At 33.4% G+C, this 21,544-nt stretch overlaps 1 protein-coding gene across 1 annotated transcript; it reads right to left on the bottom strand.

Annotated features, from left to right (window-relative positions):
- Positions 1-201: 201 nt before the first annotated feature.
- On the bottom strand, positions 202-2,956 carry LOC108903731 (serine protease inhibitor dipetalogastin-like). The gene is made up of 3 exons (XM_023454087.1): positions 2,645-2,956; positions 973-1,301; positions 202-454 (listed from the first exon to the last, which is right to left on the bottom strand). The coding sequence occupies exons 1-3, from the start codon at positions 2,888-2,890 to the stop codon at positions 202-204; spliced, it is 828 nt and encodes a 275-aa protein (XP_023309855.1). The 5' UTR covers positions 2,891-2,956.
- Positions 2,957-21,544: the final 18,588 nt, after the last annotated feature.

Here is a 21,544-nt window from a genome sequence, read left to right as displayed (position 1 = left end):
TTTTTTCTAGAATCACATTTTCTACCTACTGATAAAGTTACGTTGTATAAAAAAAATCAAAACGTACATAAAAGTTCAATTTATTGACTAATTACAAAGATAAAAGTATTTTGTCACTTATACGTATCACCAGCAACGTCATGTTTCACATTTCCACCAATCCTACGTCGATAAAGCAGGAACCCACTATTCCGCCTCGTTCTACACAGAATTATCACAAGGTCCTCCTGTAAGTATCCTCAGTCCACGCTTCACCTTCGTGGCACAGTTAAAAAGGCATTTGTTTAAATAAGTTTCACCATCCGATGCGCATATTGGCATGTACGTCCTCGGACAGGGACATCTAGAACGAGCTTCGCCTGGTTCGACCGTGGAACAGACCACCAAGAGCACACAAACTGTCAAAATTGCTAACTTCATGTCTGCTTTCGCACTAGCGTTTACAGATACTAATCTGCTTGTTCAGATAAAAAGTACATTTTATACGTTTTGATAAAGAGAATTAACAGGAATCCTATGTATCATGGGTTTATTAGGCGCGAATTACTTTTATTGAACTGATAAGAGCGAGAAATTTTGATGATAAGCCGATAGCGATAAATTATAGGATGATGCGGTGTTAATAATCGGGATTTTTTCATTCACATCATCCAGTTCCAAGTAGAGATCACATTTGTTTATCATGTTCGTATTTTACACGTTTGTGACTAGAAAAGGATCCGTTTACTGATTTACATGTTCATAAGAACTTGTCCTGCGCTTTTTTTGGATACCCTGTATGGTTTTGACGTAAATTATTCCTTTTGAAGGTGTTAATTTAATTTAAATTATTCTAAATAAAAAAAAATATGACATAATTCTGAAAAATAAACTTTTTATTCACTTTTTTACAATGACAAAATTTATACTTTACAACCTATGTACAATACCACACCCGTGGTCGTCATGGCGCGTCCATCGTATGATTTTTAGAAATTAATATTATTCAATTCCGGATTACTGTTGAGCACGACGTTATCGCAGGTACCAGCTCTGACCACAGTCAGGGCCCGGTGGACCTTGTGAGCACATTCGAACAGGCACTGATTCGAGTAGGTCTCCCCATCGGAGGCACACACGGGATCGTAATTTCTCGGACACATACAGCCTCGGGTGTCGGAGGTCTCAGCAGCACAAGTTGCCACCAAGATGAAAAAAACTGCCACAATCGCTAACTTCATTTTTTTCTGTTTCAACAAATCTGCTTCCAGATATCTACTTGTTTGATATTGTGATATAATTTGCTTTTTATATGTGAAGATAAACAGAGATTATAAAGATTTGATATATCGTAGACGACTCGACAATTGATCGATATAAGTGACAAGCATATAGTTTCGGTGATAAGATATGTAATGGATGGTACTAGAAAATTTATAGCGATTAAATGTGATTAGAACGAATAAATAAAATAGCATTCGTTTCCTGAGATAGCATTGAAAGATTTAACATGCCGTTGCTGTGACAACCACATCATCTTTCTTTGTATCGTTTCAACGACGATGAACATGTTTAAAAATATTTTTTTATTTGTAGAATATTTGTTTGCGAAACAACATCAAGGATATTTCCTATCTACAATATGTTTTACTTGCTATCGCTAATCTGTTATACAAATAGAAATTGACTCACGATTACCCACTAAATATTGGCATCTGCTGCACTCGCGATATAATGCAAGCTATAATGTGTACCTCCGATTTTATTTGTGTGTATCCACAATCTATCCACTCTGCCAAAACCTCGAATATAATTTTTGTTTATAACAATCTTTGCCACAAAATACACAGTAACTTAATAAATATATAAAATATACCTCGTAGAGATATAATTATAAAGACTTAATTGTCTAATAGAGACAGGTTATGGCTTTATAGATATGCACCATTTACAGATAGAGTTATAGAGACGCGTGTTATAGCAACAGCCTTATTGCTATGGGTTGTAGCTCTATATAGATACGCCATATTTTCTAGAAATGTATTTTACCTTATACCTTATAGAGATGTAATTATAGACTTAATTGCCATATACAGACGGGTTATGGCTTTATAGAGATGCACCATTTGCAGTCAGTTCTAGAGGCACCTGTTATAACAATAGTCTTATGAGAGATGCACCATTTGCAGACACAGTTATAGAGACACTTGTTATAGCAACATCCTTATAGAGACATCATTGCCTTATAGATGTGGGATATGGCTTTATATAGATACTACAAATTTTATAGAAATAAGATACAGATACGAATATACCTATTACAGCGCACAGCTTTATAGAGACATCATTGCCTTATAGAGACAGGTTATGATTTTATAGAGATGCATCGTATTTTATGAAAATATATTGTACCTTGTGCAGATGCAGATTCAGTTATGGAGACGTCTATTACAGCCCACAGCTTTATAGAGACATCACGCCTTATAGAGACGGGTTATGACTATAAAAATATATTACACCTTTTGCAGATACAGTTATATTATAGCGCACAACATTAAAGAGATAAGTTACGCTTTATAGAGACAAAATACACTATATTTTATAGAGGTATATTATACACACATATTACAGAGATGTTATGTATATTTCCTTGCCGGTAACTTCACAGTTCGGGAGCTGGTACCGCTTGTCCGCTCCTAGCCAGTTGCTCGCAGGTACCGCGTCCCAAGAGGTTCAGATTCCGGGCCTTCTTCTGCTGGTGTTTGAACGAGCAGTCGTTGGCGTAGGTCCTGCCGTCGGAAGCGCAAACGGGGCTGTACTCCATGGTGCAGATGCCTTCTGGGTAGTCTCCGTCGGCCAAACAGACTCCTAATAACAAAAGAGTCAAGCTCAGTGCTAGCGCTAACTTCATGTTGGTGTTTTGAGGGATTTTAAGATACTGAATTTCGCTAGAACGAGGCGTGTTGTTATAGGAATCATTCTAATCAACCGGGTAACAACACGTACTTGAAAGTGTCGCTATCAGGGATCAATGATTTTGCATATTTGAGCCTTTCTGCGTTTATCTTTGACAACGTGTAAGTAGAGATCAGCAGAAATGATTAATATATGACTAGACGTCACAATATATGACTAGACGTCACAACACTGCTAGTATTTATTATTGAAATACTTAAGAAGATTTAAAAATATGTCTAATTAGTTGCTAAATGTTATCAGTACAGATTAATTGATTTAAATCTAGCCTGACGTGTGCCTTTGGTTTTTATATAAAAAAAGTTGGTCGATGTATAACAAAATAAAATTTAATATGCTTTTTTCTGTGTTATAATTTACATTGATTTATATTGAATTATTCTTTAACCAACAGACAACAAAAAGTGACGGTTAAAAATTTATACGAAATTTACACTTCAGAGAACTCCACCCAATGGTAATTTAGCAAATTTTCTCATTGGTAATTCATTAAAACAAAGATTTGGTAGAATGTACTTGTAGCAGTGTAAATCTCGGTATAAATATTTTAAAATATGGTTTAAATGAATAGGCAATTTGCATATATATATGTTTTTTAAAATATCTAGGAATAATCTATAACCTTAGAAAATTGCTAAAGGTTGCCGCGCAAAATAAATGTTTTAAATGGGTGTTTGCTGTCGCGACGTCATTTAGTGCGATCGATAATTAAGAAAACGAATGAAATGAATAGGACGACCCGTTAGCGTAGTAAGTAACAAGAGCCTAGAAACAGGTAAATTCACTTTATTTCTATGCTCTGCGCACGCGCCTTCTTTAGATTAGGATGTATGAACTTAAAACTAGAAACATATCAGTTTGTTCAGCAAAAGTGTAAATTACAGCCATTGTTTCTTTGTTATGTGGCACCTACGTACTAGACATATCTAATTATCTATAAACTGATTTTAAAATATTTAATGTATAAAAATGCCAATTTTACTCGAAATCCATAAACGACCACAAAATTTTGTAAGAGGCAAAAAATCTCCTAAAATAGTGCTTATTTTTACATTATTATAGAAATTCCTCGATGTAAAAAAAGTCATACTCAAAGATTCTCACCCTATCTGAGCCCGAAAGTATTTAATACATTACCAAAAAGAATAAAACATATTTCTAAGGTGTCAGTTTTAAAAATAGAACTAAAGTCACTTATATTGGAAAACTATGCTTTAATAGAACCATAGAATAGAATTTTTGGTTACTGCTGGTTTAAAAAGCACACAGATGTATCCTTCCTATGTTTAGTGTATAAAAGTATTTAAAATAGGTAATTCTTTTGATTATTTTTAGTGGAATAATCACACAACACAAGTTTTACTGAGGTGTGATTTATTCTATGTATAATTGGTCTTTTCTTTTTATACTGAATTGAATTTGTACTTGTATACCTGAATAAATTTACTTACTTTACTATTTTACTCTTAAAAATATAAACTCTGGCGTCACTGGCGTGCACACAAAAAAGTTACGAGATAGCCAGTGGCGCACAAGCACTAGAAAGACAACATCCTGTATATTCTATATATTCTCATCAAATTCTACATTTACCTTGCACTTATATAAAAAAGTTTGTGTACCAAAGTTGAAGTTTCTAAGAAAAATATTTTTCAAATTAATTGAAAAAAACTAGGTTATCTGTTCTATATTTAGAAGGCTATATCTCAGTAGGTCTGCACTTTTATATATAGGTAAGTTAGGATAAATAGCCTTATTTTCATTCAAGGAACCTACGGTTAAGCATTGCCCATACATTTCAGGTACACCCTCTATACGGGTGTACTGGTACTTGATACAAAAAAGTCAAGTACACATAGATGAGGTCAAAATAATATCAGTTCTTCATTTACATTTTTTTCATATAGGCCTTCGTTAACAAGTTACGGGTCCTCAAAAATGAAAATTAAAAAGTTATTTTTATTTAGTCTGTAAACTGTTAACTTCAGCGTGGTGCAAATTTGGTGATCGATAATACATGTATACAGTTTGTTTTTGACGTTGTAAGTGAAACTTCGTTATGCCCAGAACGCCAGGGACGGACTATGCCCAATGGTTAACAACCCAGAATTTTTGCATAGATGACGATCGCAATCTGCCTGTATATAAAATAAATTCCCTGAAGAATTTTCCAACGATAATACCCTCTTGGTTCAACTCGGTAAAATTAACAGTTTAGGAAATATTTGTGATTTTATGTCACAGTGCACATCGAGCAGTGCCTCTACCATATTTTGTTTTAATTTTTAATTGGACATCATTACTATGTTAGAACCGTAAATATTTTTAAAATAAGGCACTAGAACATCTTACTGCCTACTAATGTAATTTTCACTAACAAAATTTGACAAACACACTTTACACAACACAAAATAGAAAAAAACCAAGAATAGGTTAAAATTTAAAAAATTATTCAAAAGAAAGAATACTATCTAAAAATTTTTCAGTATGGGCACCTTCCACCTCCACATGCATCCTAAATCCAATTCCAAATATCGATGTCCATTCAGACATTCCTCAAAAACGTATGAACCTATTAAATTATTACCCACTATTCCTGCCCACACATTAATAGTGGGTAATATTAGTGAAAATTCCCTTAAATGGTAATAGTATAGTCTTTCCGATATCAATTGAAGAACCAAGAGGATGACAGTATGTACTAGGTTTGGTTGCTGACGCAGCAACTCGGCATTGAAATATTTGAAAAACTTGTTCCCATATTTATTTAGCCATACCCATATACAGGTCTGGTCGAACTAAACGTGGAGGTGGTAAAAATGTATACGCTCAGTTGAAGAATGCGACCGCGGGTAAACGAATCACAAATACAGCTGCATTGGGCCACTGGGCAATACATTTCAGCTGTTGACAGGTGGTTGACAAATTGCCCAGCAGTGCAGTGCAGCAATGCGGAATTTGGTGTGATTCAGGTAATTTTAATTATTATAGGCACCTTCTATTAATCATAGATATTACAATTGCGAAAGGGAGAAATAATATTATTACAACATGGCATTTTGGAGACTTTTTGAAACGGAACAAAACGAAATTTACCATTAAAATAATAAAATTGAGGACATAAATAATTAAAATATGTTGTTGGTCAAATGAACATATAATAGAAATTTTCTGCACATTATATACTTATTATAATTTTTTACCTTTATCAGAAAACTTTTTTAGGGACGCCTATGAAACATTAAATTTTATTGCCAGGCGTTTTTTTGACATGTTCAATTGACTTCGGAAAGACTATACCTACTGCTACATTTCCAACATTTTTGCAAATAAAACATGTATAAATTTATATCAAATAATTTTACCAATTTCAAAATAATTACGTTTAAAGTCGATTTCTTACTATGCAGACACTTCAATCTTCTCAACTTAAATTTGGATGTATTTACAGTTGAAATTATGAGTGTACAAACAGTGTGGGAATCGACAACAACACGCCGATTCCATTTCTAGCTGTCGCATCACCAACCGTTTCGAAAATAGTAGGCCTAGGCCGTCCACTCGAAATATACCGATATTTCACCGCGACCAAACTATTATAACATCAAAAAACGACCGAAAAAACCTCGCGGATTCCTACGCATCGCCCGATCCCTCGTTTTTTATATGGTTTATTAATTTTAAATATAGAAGTTTACATATCGGAAATATCCGTTCGTCCCACGCTCTCGAGCGCCGCGATATGCCGGGATAAAAATGTACATCTCGTAGTAGGATTAATACTATTTAGCTAATTTATTAGTCGTAAACGTTGCGGATTATTTATTTCGCGCCCGTGCGTTAAATTAGCACTCCCTGTTAATGCCAGCCGGGAAACGTCATCGGCTGGTGGGGGAGTGCATTTGCACCGTTTTTATATACACCGACACAAGATTAATTTCTCTATAAATCCATTCAGACAAAACAGATTCCTAACTATGCAAGTCCTATCTGTATTACTTTAAAATGCGGCCAGACGCCGATTTAAATGAGCACAAGTACCGAATGACGTTATTTCGACGTCATTAAATGGCTAATTAAATCCTATTCTTCTAATAACATCCGACAGGACGTCAGTTGATTATAGCTGCAATTACAAGAACTTTATACGGAGTTACTAGGATCCTAATCACGCTTGGTACAGCCACGTGACGTCTATTAGACCTCTATTATTAGGTATATCAGAGACGTCAATCAGACGACATTTTATTACTAAAAATTTCACCGGTCAACACGATTTTTGTTTCTCCTACGCCAAAAATAAGTTTTTAACAATATTTATAACAATTTTTTTTTGATTAAAGTTTGCTTTTGTAGAAACTACAGCAATTTTTCAATTTTCCGGCAAAAAAATTACTGATTTATGTATTTTTTCACATTTTGACTTTAAATTATGATTAGAAAAGATTTCGTTGGATATAAGAGTCTTTTATTCAAAATTTGTGAAAAACAATAACATAATAATGTAATATAACAAGAAATTTATGTCTAAAAGTGAATATTTTTTGTATTTTTTCTATACTCGGATGAGCCCTCTCGTATTAAACCCCAAATGTAATCTCCCATCATATTCTCGTTGTACTGCCCTTGATATCGCCGTTCAAAGTCCATCACATCTTGGTGAAAACGTTCTCCTTGTTCCTCGGAGTAGGCCCCCATGTTGTCTTTAAATTAAAATAGGCTTCATAGGCTTCGCAAAGTTTCAAATTTGTTGATAAGGCAAATTTTTTACTTCGAACTTTAATAAATTCACCGCAAATAAAACAGAATGAATCAACATCATTTTTACACTGTCTTGATGCCATTTTTTAACTGAGTAATACCCAAATATGGTTGTTACAGCTGTAATAGACAAGTAAACACTCACTACTGTGCCTCTTACAAACGATAATACAGTTTACTTTCGGGTTAATCAAAGTACTGCCGTCTTTCGTTTATGAAATAAATTAAAATATACTTATCGACGTAAATCAGACAAAAACAAACTTTAAGAACTAAAAATAAAAATGCAAGTGTTTTTTGATGTCTACAATCAGAATTTAAGCATAAGAACAGAAACCCAAAAAAATTTTTTTTTGTTGTCCGGTGATTTTTAATCGAAGGCAGGTTCTTCACCAAATTGTTGCGAAGTACTCATATAAAAATTGTAATTTCTGTCTTTTATCGTACAGGTTTGCTTAAAATTGATTGGTAAATATCTGTCAGACGTTGTATTGTATTTTCAATGGCGTGACGTCGCGTCGCGTCGGCTAGACGTTATTTTACGATATCAAGGTATTTCGTAATTTTAATATAACTGTCTAATCCTATGTTGCTATGAGATATAGGTCTGGCCAGGTAATTCTTTGACATAGACTAAGTAAATTACACGCATCTCCCCTATCAACTTCGGGTGGAAGGAGTCGGACATGACATATATCATCGAGGCTTCGACTCGGGCTCCCGTAATTGGTTGACTGTAGAAGCGCACCGTTGCATTTTTTGTTAACAGACCGAATAAATAAAGCGCTTTGCTGTTTAGTTTTATTTTTATTATTATTCCACTCAAACCTTTGGTAAGAGGTAGACGGAATATTACAAAATAAAAATGGTGTACAGCATCGAACAAAAAATTAATATTATTAAATGGTATTGTCGTGCAGAAAGTCCAGAGGAAGTCGTTGGTCGAATTATATTTCCATGACGAACCAGTCTCCACTGCTAGAACTGTTTTGAATATTTTTTATAAGTTTGAGGAGTATGGGTGTGTTAATCGGTGTACGAAATGTAGCAATCAGGAACCTCGTCAAATTCCTGAAGCAAGGAGAGAAAAAGAGGTTAATGTCTGTGCTTTTGTGGAAGTAAGTGAACCGTGTTCTTCCTCCCAAATTTCCGAAGAACTTGACATTTCAAGTCGTATAGTTTCCTGAAAGGCTTATTTCCACCAGAAGTATCATATCTTGGCCCCTCGATCTCCAGATCTAACACCCTGCGACTTCTTTTTATGGGATCATTTAACGCAACTTCTCTACAAACATCGACACGAAGGAGCCGCAAATTTGGACGATTTACGGCTTAGGATCTCTCTTGAAATTTTGTCAAATGTTCGTCAATAATTTTACGACAGATTAGGGTATTATGAAGCTCAAGTAGGTGGTTTGTTTGAACACTTATTAGTTAATAATAAGCCTTTATTTAATAAGCATTTGAAAATAATTAATTATTTTGCTTAAGAATTACCACACATTTTATTTTAGAACACCGTTTTATTTTTTACTAAAGGTTACAAATAATTTGTAATAAAATTGGAATGCTTTAGTATGGTCTCAAAACCTCTTATTATCCTTGTAAAAAAATATCGTACAAATAGGGTAATTACTGTACGTATGGCAATACTGTTGTCAATTCCAGGCCGTGGCTTATACTTTTTATGAAATCCTAATAAACCAAAAATGTAATTATTGTCCAGTATTATTCTATCTTCCGTATGTACGTATCGTAGACGTTCCCAAATGCATAATGCAAGACAAAGACAATAAAGTTAGAACCGCAGGCTTTGCGCACTTCTTATGTCGTTCTTTTATTCCCTTATATCGATGGTATAAAGTTATACAAATGATATGAGGGCGGAGTCAGAATTATTAGGGGAGACTGGTGAAATATTTATATAATTTACTAACTTTGTATCGAAAATAAAAATATGGCCAGACCTGTAGAAACATAGAGTGACGTTATTTCGACGTCATTAAATTGTATTTGCTTAATAATGTCAGTCGCATTTATTATCTTGTGACACTCTCCCTTAAAAAAATAATAAATTTAGAATATCAGCATTTTCCGTTAGTCGTCGAGGGACCGTAGCAAATATTATACGTCCTGGTTGCCTCCGTTGATATTCTCTTGATGCCGCTAGTGCTCTCCCGTTACAAAATCCATACAGAAAATGGATGTCTATTAAAATTATTATTAAAATTCTACATTTTTTCTTTAGATTTTACTTAATCTCCAATACAGCACCGTAAAATGAAAACAATAATTTTAGTTTAATAATCTATCAAATTAATTCAAGTAAACAAAGGTTTGTTTTCATGGCCTACCTACCTATTCATTCCTTTTCCATTCTTGAGATTATGTAATAAAACTTTAAAATCGATTTTCCCCGAAAACGAAACATTTTATCGAAGTAAATCAAGAGTACATTTTTTTGTGAATAACTCATATCTATCATTGTCTGATGTTTAAATTTGAAAATATTGACATGAAAAATATTGCGGGCGCATTTTACCCGTGAGCCCCCCTGCTAGAGACACCCCTGACTAACATTTTTAAACAGTTTTCGTTAGAACATTGAGTGTCCAACATACTAAAATTCATAATGATACGTTAACTGGTCTTAGAAATATTTTGAATAATATGATCTCCTGAGGCCCCATTTAGGGGCATGTAGGTCCCTTAGGAAGCATTTTTCGACCCTTGTTTATAGGAAAAAATAATATTATTTTTGATTCTATAATCTACTGCTAAAGTATTGCACACTAATTATGCGACACCCTGTATAATTACTAACCATATTTGTATACAAATAAGCGCATTTATGTTTTAAGTAAATATCTTGGAGCCCTGATACACTTCAGTTGACCTTAAATCGACGACCTTTTCAATTACTTTCACTGAAACACAGGCCTAAGTTTAATATAAGCATCTAAACTCATATCACTATAAAAAGTATTCAAAGATTCAATTAAGCAAATATAACATCGACTGACGTTATTTCGACGTCATTAAATGGTCAATTAAATTTTATTCACCAGGACGTCAGTTTATTACAAGTTGTATTTAGTATCAACATAACATTTGTTATAGTCTGTTTGGAAATGAAAGAGAGTAATAAAACCCCGAGATAAGAACCGGCCATGGGCGTGGTAATATTTCGTTTCAGGTAATTATCGGGTAACACTAATGCTAACAAAAATGACAGGGATTGGAAAATCGACTATCTACAGACTTTTAAAGGAAACAAAAAATGAACAAGATACTGTAAATCCCCCAAAATCATCTACAGGGAGGTCAAAAGTCGTTATAGATGATTTCTTCAAAAATGTCATTCGCAGAAAAGTACACTCATTTTATTTTAAAAAAGAAATACCAACGCTAAACAAAATTTTAAGTGAACTTTCAGAGGACAACGATTTGCCAAAAATCAGTAGAAGCAAATTATGGGCCGTCTTACGAGAGTTGAATTTTTGCTGGGAAAAGCAGAACAGGAAGTCAGTTCTTATCGATAAAGATGAAATTATTTGTTGGCGAAGATCCTACTTAAGATCAATTAGAAAATTCCGTGACGAAGGGAGGAATATTTATTATCTAGACGAAACTTGGGTCAACGAGGGATATACTGTAACAAAAGTATGGCAAGATAAAAATGTAAAAAGTTTTCGACAAGCATTTTTGGATGGACTTTCAACAGGGTTCAAGGCACCTTCAGGTAAAGGGCGAAGATTAATAGTGACACATATAGGTAGTGCCAGTGGTTTTGTAGATGGCGGTTTACTTTTATTTGAATCTAAAAATACAGGTGACTATCACGAAGACATGAACGCAGATGTTTTCGAAGAGTATTTTACACAGATGTTGGATCTTATTCCTCCGGGGTCTGTAATTGTCATGGATAATGCCAGTTACCATTCACGGCAGACCGAGCGGACGCCTACGACTGCTTGGAGGAAAGCCGATATAATTCAATGGTTATCCGGAAAAAACATTTCTTTTGAAACAAATATGGTGAAAAAGGAACTTTTGACACTTGTCAATCTTAATAAAGATCAGAAAAAATATGTTATCGATGAAATGGCAACAAATCGCCAAATAACGGTACTACGGTTACCACCTTATCACTGTGAACTTAACCCAATCGAATTAGTCTGGGCGCAGGTAAAAGGAGATGTAGCGCGAAATAATACGACGTTTAAATTAAGTGACGTGAAAATTTTGTTAAAAAATTCCTTGGAACGAGTAACTGCAGATAACTGGCAAAGATGTATACATCATGTACAAAAAGAAGAGGAGAAAATGTGGGAACTCGATAATTTAATTGACGTTACTGTGGAACCTATCGTTATCAATCTAGGAGACGAAGATAATTCATCAGAATATTCAGAGGATGAATTTTAATATACCTACTTTTTTATTTTCTTTATTGTACATTTATACAACACTACATTTACTCACCATAATTTGAATTTTCAAAATACATATATTTTTGTGTGGAATAAAAGTCTATTCATTAAATTTAAATAAATATTTTGATAATAATATTGAATAATTTTATTTGAATTACTAAAAACCCTCTTAACCCGGTTATGATGCTTAAAGTAGCCTCATGTTTTGAAATGCTGTTTTTATATTGTTTACTTATAAGAGAAATGGACCGAGAAATTGAAGCGGCATAGGCAAAGACGGATTGTCGGGGATTAAATTTTAGCTACCTGCTACAATTTAGTACAACCCGGTCACACAAAGTTTTTTAAAAGTACACCTCATCTATACCGATAATACATAATATAAAAATATTGAATATAAGCACCAGTACTACATTTATTTACGATTTGCATACATAATAAGCTTGTATTACTCTCTTTCATTTCTAAACAGACTATAGAAGTTATTCGGTTACAAATTACAAATGGCAGTGTCATCAAGACGTTATTTTATTATTGCCAGAAACGTCAAATGGACGATATTTTGTGACTAGTCATTTTTGTGTATAGACAGATCTTCTCTTTAGTTAATCATATCTTGTGGAATCCTTGTGTATATATTAAACGTCGCATTGACGTCAATAAATGACCTTTTAAATATTTTTTAATCAAAGAGCAGTTTGTGTAACAAATAAGTTTATACGATTTATAGTTCTTGTCCAGTCATGATCAAAGCAAACGTTTGGAAGCTGTTATTTTGGTTATTAGTTATATGTATGTGTATTTATGTAGTTACTAAACATATTTGTATGGGGATAATGGTGGTTATGTCTTAACTAATTTTCTTGTAGTTGATGTGAAGTCGTATAAGACTTTTTATGCATTTTATACACAAAGAATGTTGAAGTGTAAAGTCAAGAATAATCTGTATATACTTGTATAAATCACCTAGTCTTTCAACTAGCTGCATATATCAGTTATTTCACCATCGTCAAGTAATATTTTCCGTACGTGTAAGAATTTTAATTACTGAAATAAAGAATGATTTATGGGAAACGATGAGAGGTGGGAGCGGTCAGCAGTAAATAATATAATGAAGAAGAATGTCAATCAATTAACGGAATACATAGCACTCAGGGAAATGTAAAACATCCTGCACAGGTGGTTCCAATATTTATTTGCGGCGTAAATATTTATGCGTTTGAAAAATGTATCTGCATCGATCTGATCCTTGTTTTGTTGGCAGTTAGTTTATTCGAATGGCAATCCAGGCAATGGGCAATGTCACCCTTGAAAATAGATTGGGGAGTTTTCAAACGTGCTGGTTTAGCGCAGTTTCATACAGGGTGTAAGAAGTTTGTCTGCCGTTACTTCAGCATGAGATAGAGTAATCATAAATGAACAAAAAAGTCAGCGAGTATTAATATTGGGGAGTTGGGAATCACAACGTGACAACAGCGCTTAACCTGCTGATGCACGCGGCAGACTTGTCCTACGGAAAAATGTAAACTATTATTGTGAAACATTTAGTAAATTTCAAAACAATTGTTTTCCAGTTTTTAAATAAATAAAATAAAATGTATCGATTTTGTAGTACGAAGATAGTGTTGTACTTAAATTTTAGCTCTAATTTTAGTAATTAAGAATCTTTTAAATCAGGAACTTGATTTTTAATCAAATTATGAATTTGAAAAATATGAAAATTAAAGTACCCAAAAGTTCACGTCCAAATAATCACAGCCACACACACAAAAAAAAAAGTTGGGTATACTTTTTATGCGACATATATTTTTCTTAGTAATTTGGCCTCCTGAACACGAATCTGGGGTCAGAATTGGCCCATCACGTCACAATTTTTTCCTACCCTCAAAAAACTTGTGAAAAATAGTTAAAATTGATGAAAATTTACTGGGAAAATTTGGAAAAAAATTTATTTCCACATCAAATAGTACATTTTTATGTAAAAGACTCTGCTGAATTCAAATCCACTGTCAGAATTGAGCTAGAACGTGTGGTTTTTTTTCTAACCTCAAAAAACCGAGCAGGAATCGCTATTTTCAAATTCTGAGCGGATTTTGACCAGATTTTGTATAAAGGGGTTTTTTGGGTCGCTGATTACGAATATGAATTCACATTGTAAAAATTCAAGATGGCTGATCCAATATGGCGGGTGTACTTTTTTGAAATCCACCGATTTCAGTAAAATTTGGCATCATAAGGATTGCTGGTTGATCTCACCTTCATTAATCACACATCTGGAGCCAGATTTTCATAAATCAAGGTAAAATTTGTAGGCAGAGTCATAATTTTAGGCCGAGTAGGCGGCATTTTTTCGGCAAAGTCACATTTTTAGATTGAAGGCATAAGCAGATGCAGTGATGTGCTGTGTGGCAGTAATGTGTCCTTTTCCTTGAACTTTAAAATTATTAAGAAATAAAAGCATCTAAATGCCATAGGAAAACTGCATAGTAGTTAAAAAAATCTGATTGGAAAACCATAAGCCCATGCACGACTAAATAAATGAAAGAATAAAGTAGAAACTTTTTTGTCTTGTCCCATGGAAACAAGCACATCACACTACACATCATTACATGTGTAGAGTCCTTAAGTCATTTTTTTAAGCGAAGTCACATTTTTAGACGGAGTGGAATCTTTTACCTTGATTTATGAAAATCTGGCTCCAGATGTGTGATTAATGAAGGTGAGATCAACCAGCAATCCTTATGATGCCAAATTTTACTGAAATCGGTGGATTTCAAAAAAGTACACCCGCCATATTGGATCAGCCATCTTGAATTTTTACAATGTGAATTCATATTCGTAATCAGCGACCCAAAAAACCCCTTTATACAAAATCTGGTCAAAATCCGCTCAGAATTTGAAAATAGCGATTCCTGCTCGGTTTTTTGAGGTTAGAAAAAAAACCACACGTTCTAGCTCAATTCTGACAGTGGATTTGAATTCAGCAGAGTCTTTTACATAAAAATGTACTATTTGATGTGGAAATAAATTTTTTTCCAAATTTTCCCAGTAAATTTTCATCAATTTTCACTATTTTTCACAAGTTTTTTGAGGTTAGGAAAAAATTGTGACGTGATGGGCCAATTCTGACCCCAGATTCGTATTCGGGAGGCCAAATTACTACGAAAAATATATGTCGCATAAAAAGTATACCCAACTTTTTTTTTATGTGTGGCTGTGAATCATACGTATTAAAAATAATTTAGGTACTTACCAAAAAGCAAATTCAGTAATTTTTAAACACACAACTACAAAACAAACTACAATATGCTCAAACCACCATTTTCGATGCACGCACGACACCTTTGAATCCAATTTTCGCGCACTCGCTGGAAAACACCTCATGAAAAGGAAATAGTGGTACTCAAAAAAACACTCAGATACGGTCCAATTCCAGATACCAAATGAATTGCGTATTGCTGGACAGTTTGTATCTCGTGTTATCCGCTGCGCCGTTGTCACATTGCTCGATATGAATTTTATCGAATTTTAAATTTATTACAACGGTAATTATTTTTTAGAATTAAGCATAAGGAAGTTCAAAAAAGTGATAAATACTTTATGGTATTCTATGCACGCAGTTATATCAATATTCCTTAATTAATNGCTGCGCCGTTGTCACATTGCTCGATATGAATTTTATCGAATTTTAAATTTATTACAACGGTAATTATTTTTTAGAATTAAGCATAAGGAAGTTCAAAAAAGTGATAAATACTTTATGGTATTCTATGCACGCAGTTATATCAATATTCCTTAATTAATCGAACTTTTAGTTGGAGATTTTGATAATGTTTTTTCTCGGAAATGGTTGAGTTTAGGATCTATGTTATATAAGGTTTTATTTTGTTTATTTTAATGTATTCTATCGTCTGTTAAAATTAAGGCAGTCAAACTTCTAACACCCTGTATAATATAAAATAACTTAATCTTAAGTAAAAAAGTTCTTACAGGTAAATATAGTGCCCAAAATAGAAAGAACAATTTATTTAATTTAAACGGTGGTAGTGGAACATTATATTGGAGTCACTGCTTCTCCGTGTTATTATGTTAATGAGGCCTGTTAACTTAAGACCCTTTAGATAGGATAAATCAAAAAGAGCTCTTTGAAAATGGTTTATTCAAATTTCTACATACAGGGATGGCCAGAAGTACGGAATAAAATTCATATCTTTTGAATGAGTTAATTTTTTTTAAAACGCCGAAACACGTTAACTGATTTTGATTTTTTCCCATCTTTCGGTTATATAATAATTAATTTTTCTTCAACCCCCTAACCCCCAGCTACCCCTACTTTTTTTTTCAAATGGAAACATAAGGCATGAGGGGGCTCGTTGAAAAGCTTATAGAAAACCGAATCCAGCCATACCAAATAAACAAGTTTTATTTTTTCAATAGCAAGGTTTTTAGGGTTGTATAAAACACCTACTTAACAAGTGAAATAAAATTTAATTATCTTCAGTGTTATCCTCCATGAATTTGCACAGAATAAAATAAAGAATTTGAAACTGTACCTATCACTGCTAACGCAAAAAAGATATATTTTTTATGTTGCGTTTTTTTGGTACCACTTACTTGCCAGGCTTTCTGGTTAATTTTTCGCTTTAGTTGTAAATTGGAGTTTGAAACGTTACTATTGTGTCAAAATCAAGTTATTTACTGAATTGCAATGGTATTGTCGGAAAGGCAACGCATCGAAATCTTGATATTGCTTGGATGTGGAGACAAAATAAGAAGTCAGGCTGAAGTGCGCGATTTATTTAATGCGAAATATCCCGAAAACCAAATCTCGCAAGGGACAGTTAGTAAAATATTTCACAAATTTGAGGAACACGGTACAGTACAGACTTTGCCCAAAACTGGACGGGCACGTGCTTTGAATGAAGAAAAGAAATTAGACATTGCATTAGAACTTGTTGAAAATCCTCATACTTCAACTGTTTCATTGGCCCGCAATCACGATGCTTCTCGAACTGCAATTCGAATGTTTCTGAAACAAGAGAAATACCACCCCTATAAGGTATGTCTTGTCCAAGAGCTTTTGGAAGACGATTATGATAGGCGATTACAATTTTGTGAAGAAATGATGAGACGGTGTGACGACAATAATGGTTTTCAACGAGACGTACTTTTTTCGGATGAAGCTACGTTTTATTTAAATGGAGTGGTTAACAGGTACAACTATCGCTTTTGGTCCCAGGAAAATCCATACTTGACATGCGAATCGCATACGCAGCATCCACAAAAAGTTACTGTATAGGCAGGTATCATCAACAACAGAATCTTGGCCCATTATTTTAAATAAAATCTTACTACCGCACGCTACCTGGATTTCCTAACATTTGACCTGATACCTGCTGTAGCTGTGATTTTCCCTCATTAAATTGATTCAGATATACCGAATGAAAGAATTTGGTTCCAACAAGATGGCGCTCCCCCATATTTTGGTATTGATGTTCGAAGATACTTAGATGAAATGTTTCCAAATCGCTGGATTGGTAGACGGGATACAGTTGAATGGCCACCAAGATCCCCCGACTTAACACCCCTGGATTATTTTCTTTGGGGATATTTGAAAGAAAGAGTCTGCCAGGACAGACCGGATAATATTGAGAATTTAAAGAACAAGATTAGGGCGGAGATGCATAATTTACCAGCTGAAGTCATTCAGAATGCTGTGGACAGCTTTTACTATCGTCTTGGAGAATGCCAAATAGTGAATGGAGGACATTTTCAGCATTTGCGACATTGAGTTTACTTTTGTAAATTATCTAGTTGTTTCAATTTCTAAATGAAAAAAAACTTGTTATTGAAAAAATAAAACTTGTTTATTTGGTATGGCTGTTCGGTTTTCTATAAGCTTTTCAACGAGCCTCCTCATACCTTATGTTTCCATTTGAAAAAAAAAGTAGGGGTAGCTGGGGGTTAGGGGGTTGAAGAAAAATTAATTATATAAATTATAAAATATATGAATTTTATTCCGTACTTCTGGCCATCCCTGTATAATTCTCGATATTATACAATTTAAGAATAAATTGTCATGTAAAGGAATTAAAATATATCTACAGGTATGCAAATAAATTTTGTTACATACTTATCAAGAACAGAAAATAAAAACAGGATAGCCGTATCTTTGCGATAATAATTGTATCTCGTCTAGTTTTTTTCTATTTTTTCGAAAGCTATGCAAGACCTGAAATTTTGGTTTATATTTGTTGTTATAAAATTCTATCTATTTAGTTATCTACGGCAATAACAAAAAAAATAAAGGCGTCTTTTTAGAGCGTTTCGTGCCCAACTTTTTTGCTCTTTTACATTTTGTATATTATAATAAGCGGATATTTATATACAACATATTACTTACCTATTACTTTGGCAACAAGTAGAAAAACAATGCTGACATACTTAAATATATCCATACACTAAATGCCCCTAAACTGGTACTGATGGTTGCATAGAAAGGGATAACTAGGATATAATATGTATAATAATAATTTCATGTAAATAATAATGGAAAAAAAATCAATTAAAAAAAAATAAAATTTTTTAAATTTAAAAAAAAATTTTTGCGTCCCCTTTTTTTACAACTTTTATTTCAAATGCCGAGAAAAAAATTTCTTGAAATTAAAAAAAATTTTTTTTCGATATTTGATGAGTATTTAACGCGTGAGAAAAATAACGCAAAAAAAATGTTTCATCTTAATCATTAATTGGTGTTTAAAGAGTAATAAACCTTTAATTTTTTATAAACCTGTGTTGTGCTCGGCTTATAGGGGCTGCAAAAAAATTGCAAACATGATGATTTTTCAGAGTTGCTTGGGGACTGCCTCCTTATAGGCTATTGATTAGATATATCCAAAAAAACAGGGTTGAAAGGAACTTTGACGTACAATCAATTTTATTACATGAATCGTTCAAAGGGTCATTTTAGATGAAAAACCGCGGAGTGCTATTAAATTAGAGGGTGAATTGGAGACAAGGGTGAAAATGCACCTCTTTCAGTTTTTTAATTGTAGCTCGAAAACGAAGCAAAATTTCGCTATAGTTCATAGGAAAAATTATTTAGAGAATTGAATTTTCCATCGATATGGCTTATTGTAAAAATTTAAAAGGAAAATTTTATGCAAAAAATTATTAAACAATTTTAAAAAATCAAAAAATAAGATTTTTTTGTTTTTTTTTAGTGGAAGTGGGTAAAGCAAAATTGCTGTACAAAAAAACTAGATGAGATTTCCTTCAAAATAATGCATTTCCAAAAGTTTTTGGACTAATATCGACTGAGTTATAATCAAACTTAAATATTTTTTGGATTTTCGTCGTTTTTAACATAATAATGACTATAATTCTTATTATTTTTACACAAATTGGTTCTTTACTTAATAGAAAATTATTTCAAAAATTTTATTTGTTAATAATAAATATAATGATTTTCACAACTTAGAGCCAAAAAAGTAAACAAAAAAATCCAAAAATCTTATTTTTGCTTTTTTAAAAATTGTTTATTAAAGATTTTTTGCATTAAATGTTTCTTTTGAACTTTTTAAATAATCCAGTTCGATGGGAAATTCAATTCTCTACAAAATTTTTCCTATGAACTATACCGAAATTTTCCTTCGTTTTCGTGCTATATTTAAAAAACTGCAAAAGTGCATTTTCCACCCTTCGAACAAGTCATGTGATGAAAATCCTTAAACGTCTTATTTCCTTCCTTTTTTTGCAAATAAATGGGAATTAAAACGTATAAGGGTAAACGCGACGAAAATAGGTCGCGGTTTTCGGTCGCGCATCTTGGGGGGGGGGGAACTCGCCGAGAAACGTAAATTAAAAATGGCGACTTTTGGTTATTTTTTTTTACTTTAAATCGCTCGTAGCTCGAAAACAAAGTTTTTTTCGAAAAAATCACAAGAGTCAAAAAGTGCTTATTTTTGCCCAAAATACATGACCGATTTTTAAAGTTTTTGCAGTTTTGCAAGTTTTTTGTTAATAACAAATTACTGACCGTCGATACAGAAAAATGTCATTAAGGTTTTTTGTTCACAACAACGTAATATAGCGATTAGAAAAGGTTACATCCTGGCCCCCCTTCGTGGTTGGCCAACTCGTTTTCTTGTGTCTTCTTAGGGGTGCACCGCTCGCCTATTTGAAGAGGATTGATTCAGGCTTTTAAAACCCACCCCACATTATTAGTTCATGAGATATCAGTGATAAAAAAAGGTAGGTCACTTCACTCAATAGCCGATATCTCAATGAGAAATAATCGTACAGAAAATAAAAAATAAAACAAATTGAAGCGATGCATCAGACAAATGACCTTGGCATTGATTATGCAAAAAAAAAAAATTCGGGGCCCATGTGCTGTTTTGAAACAAAAAAAAATGCATTATTTCTTTTGATTGACTGTGGTGCTCAAAAGAATTTTTCAGCTCAAGATTTCAAAGCTAGAATATTCAAGCTTCAAGATCCTTTTTTTTCTCTCGATACCTACGACCATTACAGTTACAGTAGAACCTCGATTATCCGACCTATTGTGAACCGGCACTAGGTCGGATAATGGAAAAAGTCGGATAATCTGGGTTCATTTATTTTCATAATTTTTTAAGAAATAAAACGGCAGAAATCGGGCATAGGGCGTCGGATGTCGGATAATACGGATGAACGTCGGTTAACACGGAGTCGCCGTTTCTACCACGATATTGGAAAAGGTCGGATAACCGAGGTTCTACTATACAGGGTGTTTTAGGATGAAGTCGACAAACTTTAAGGAGATATTCCTCATTTAAAATAAGAAAAAAATCAAGTATAGATTTTTTTTCCGGAGACGCTTCAATTTCGAAATATAGGGCGTTAAAGATTTAAAAAAAAAGGAATTTTTAAATAACTTCTAAATGAAGAAGGCTATTTAAGGCAAATTTGTCGTGACATGTCTTGTTATCAGATACCATTTTTCCATAGAAGTAGAAGTCCCGCAAGCAACCAGTGGCGGAGTTATGGGGACTCAGACTCATTAAATTATAAAAAAAATTAATGCGGCCTTACTGAAAATAAAAAATGATGCTGTTTTTAGATAGAACAGTTTGTTATTGACAAGAAGTGTACATTTTTCTTAATTCTTATAGTTTCATGGCAAAATCGATTTTTCGGAAGGGTGCTTCTGGATTCTGTCGATAAACTTTGGGAAAACGTTCCTCATAAAACCTAAAAAAATATAGTACCTATTTAAATTGGTCTTAGTCTCGAGTATGTGCGAGTCAAATAAGCCTTTTTGTCTCCCCTTCCCTTGGGATTAACCGATAGTATTAAAATTATTTAGGAGATGCTTCGTTTTTGAGCTATAGGGTGTTTTTTTTTTTAGA

Source organism: Anoplophora glabripennis, unplaced genomic scaffold, assembly GCF_000390285.2.
Source record: "Anoplophora glabripennis isolate ALB-LARVAE unplaced genomic scaffold, Agla_2.0 scaffold169, whole genome shotgun sequence".
NCBI lineage: Eukaryota > Metazoa > Arthropoda > Insecta > Coleoptera > Cerambycidae > Anoplophora > Anoplophora glabripennis.
This window is presented reverse-complemented; position numbering and strand designations above follow the sequence as displayed.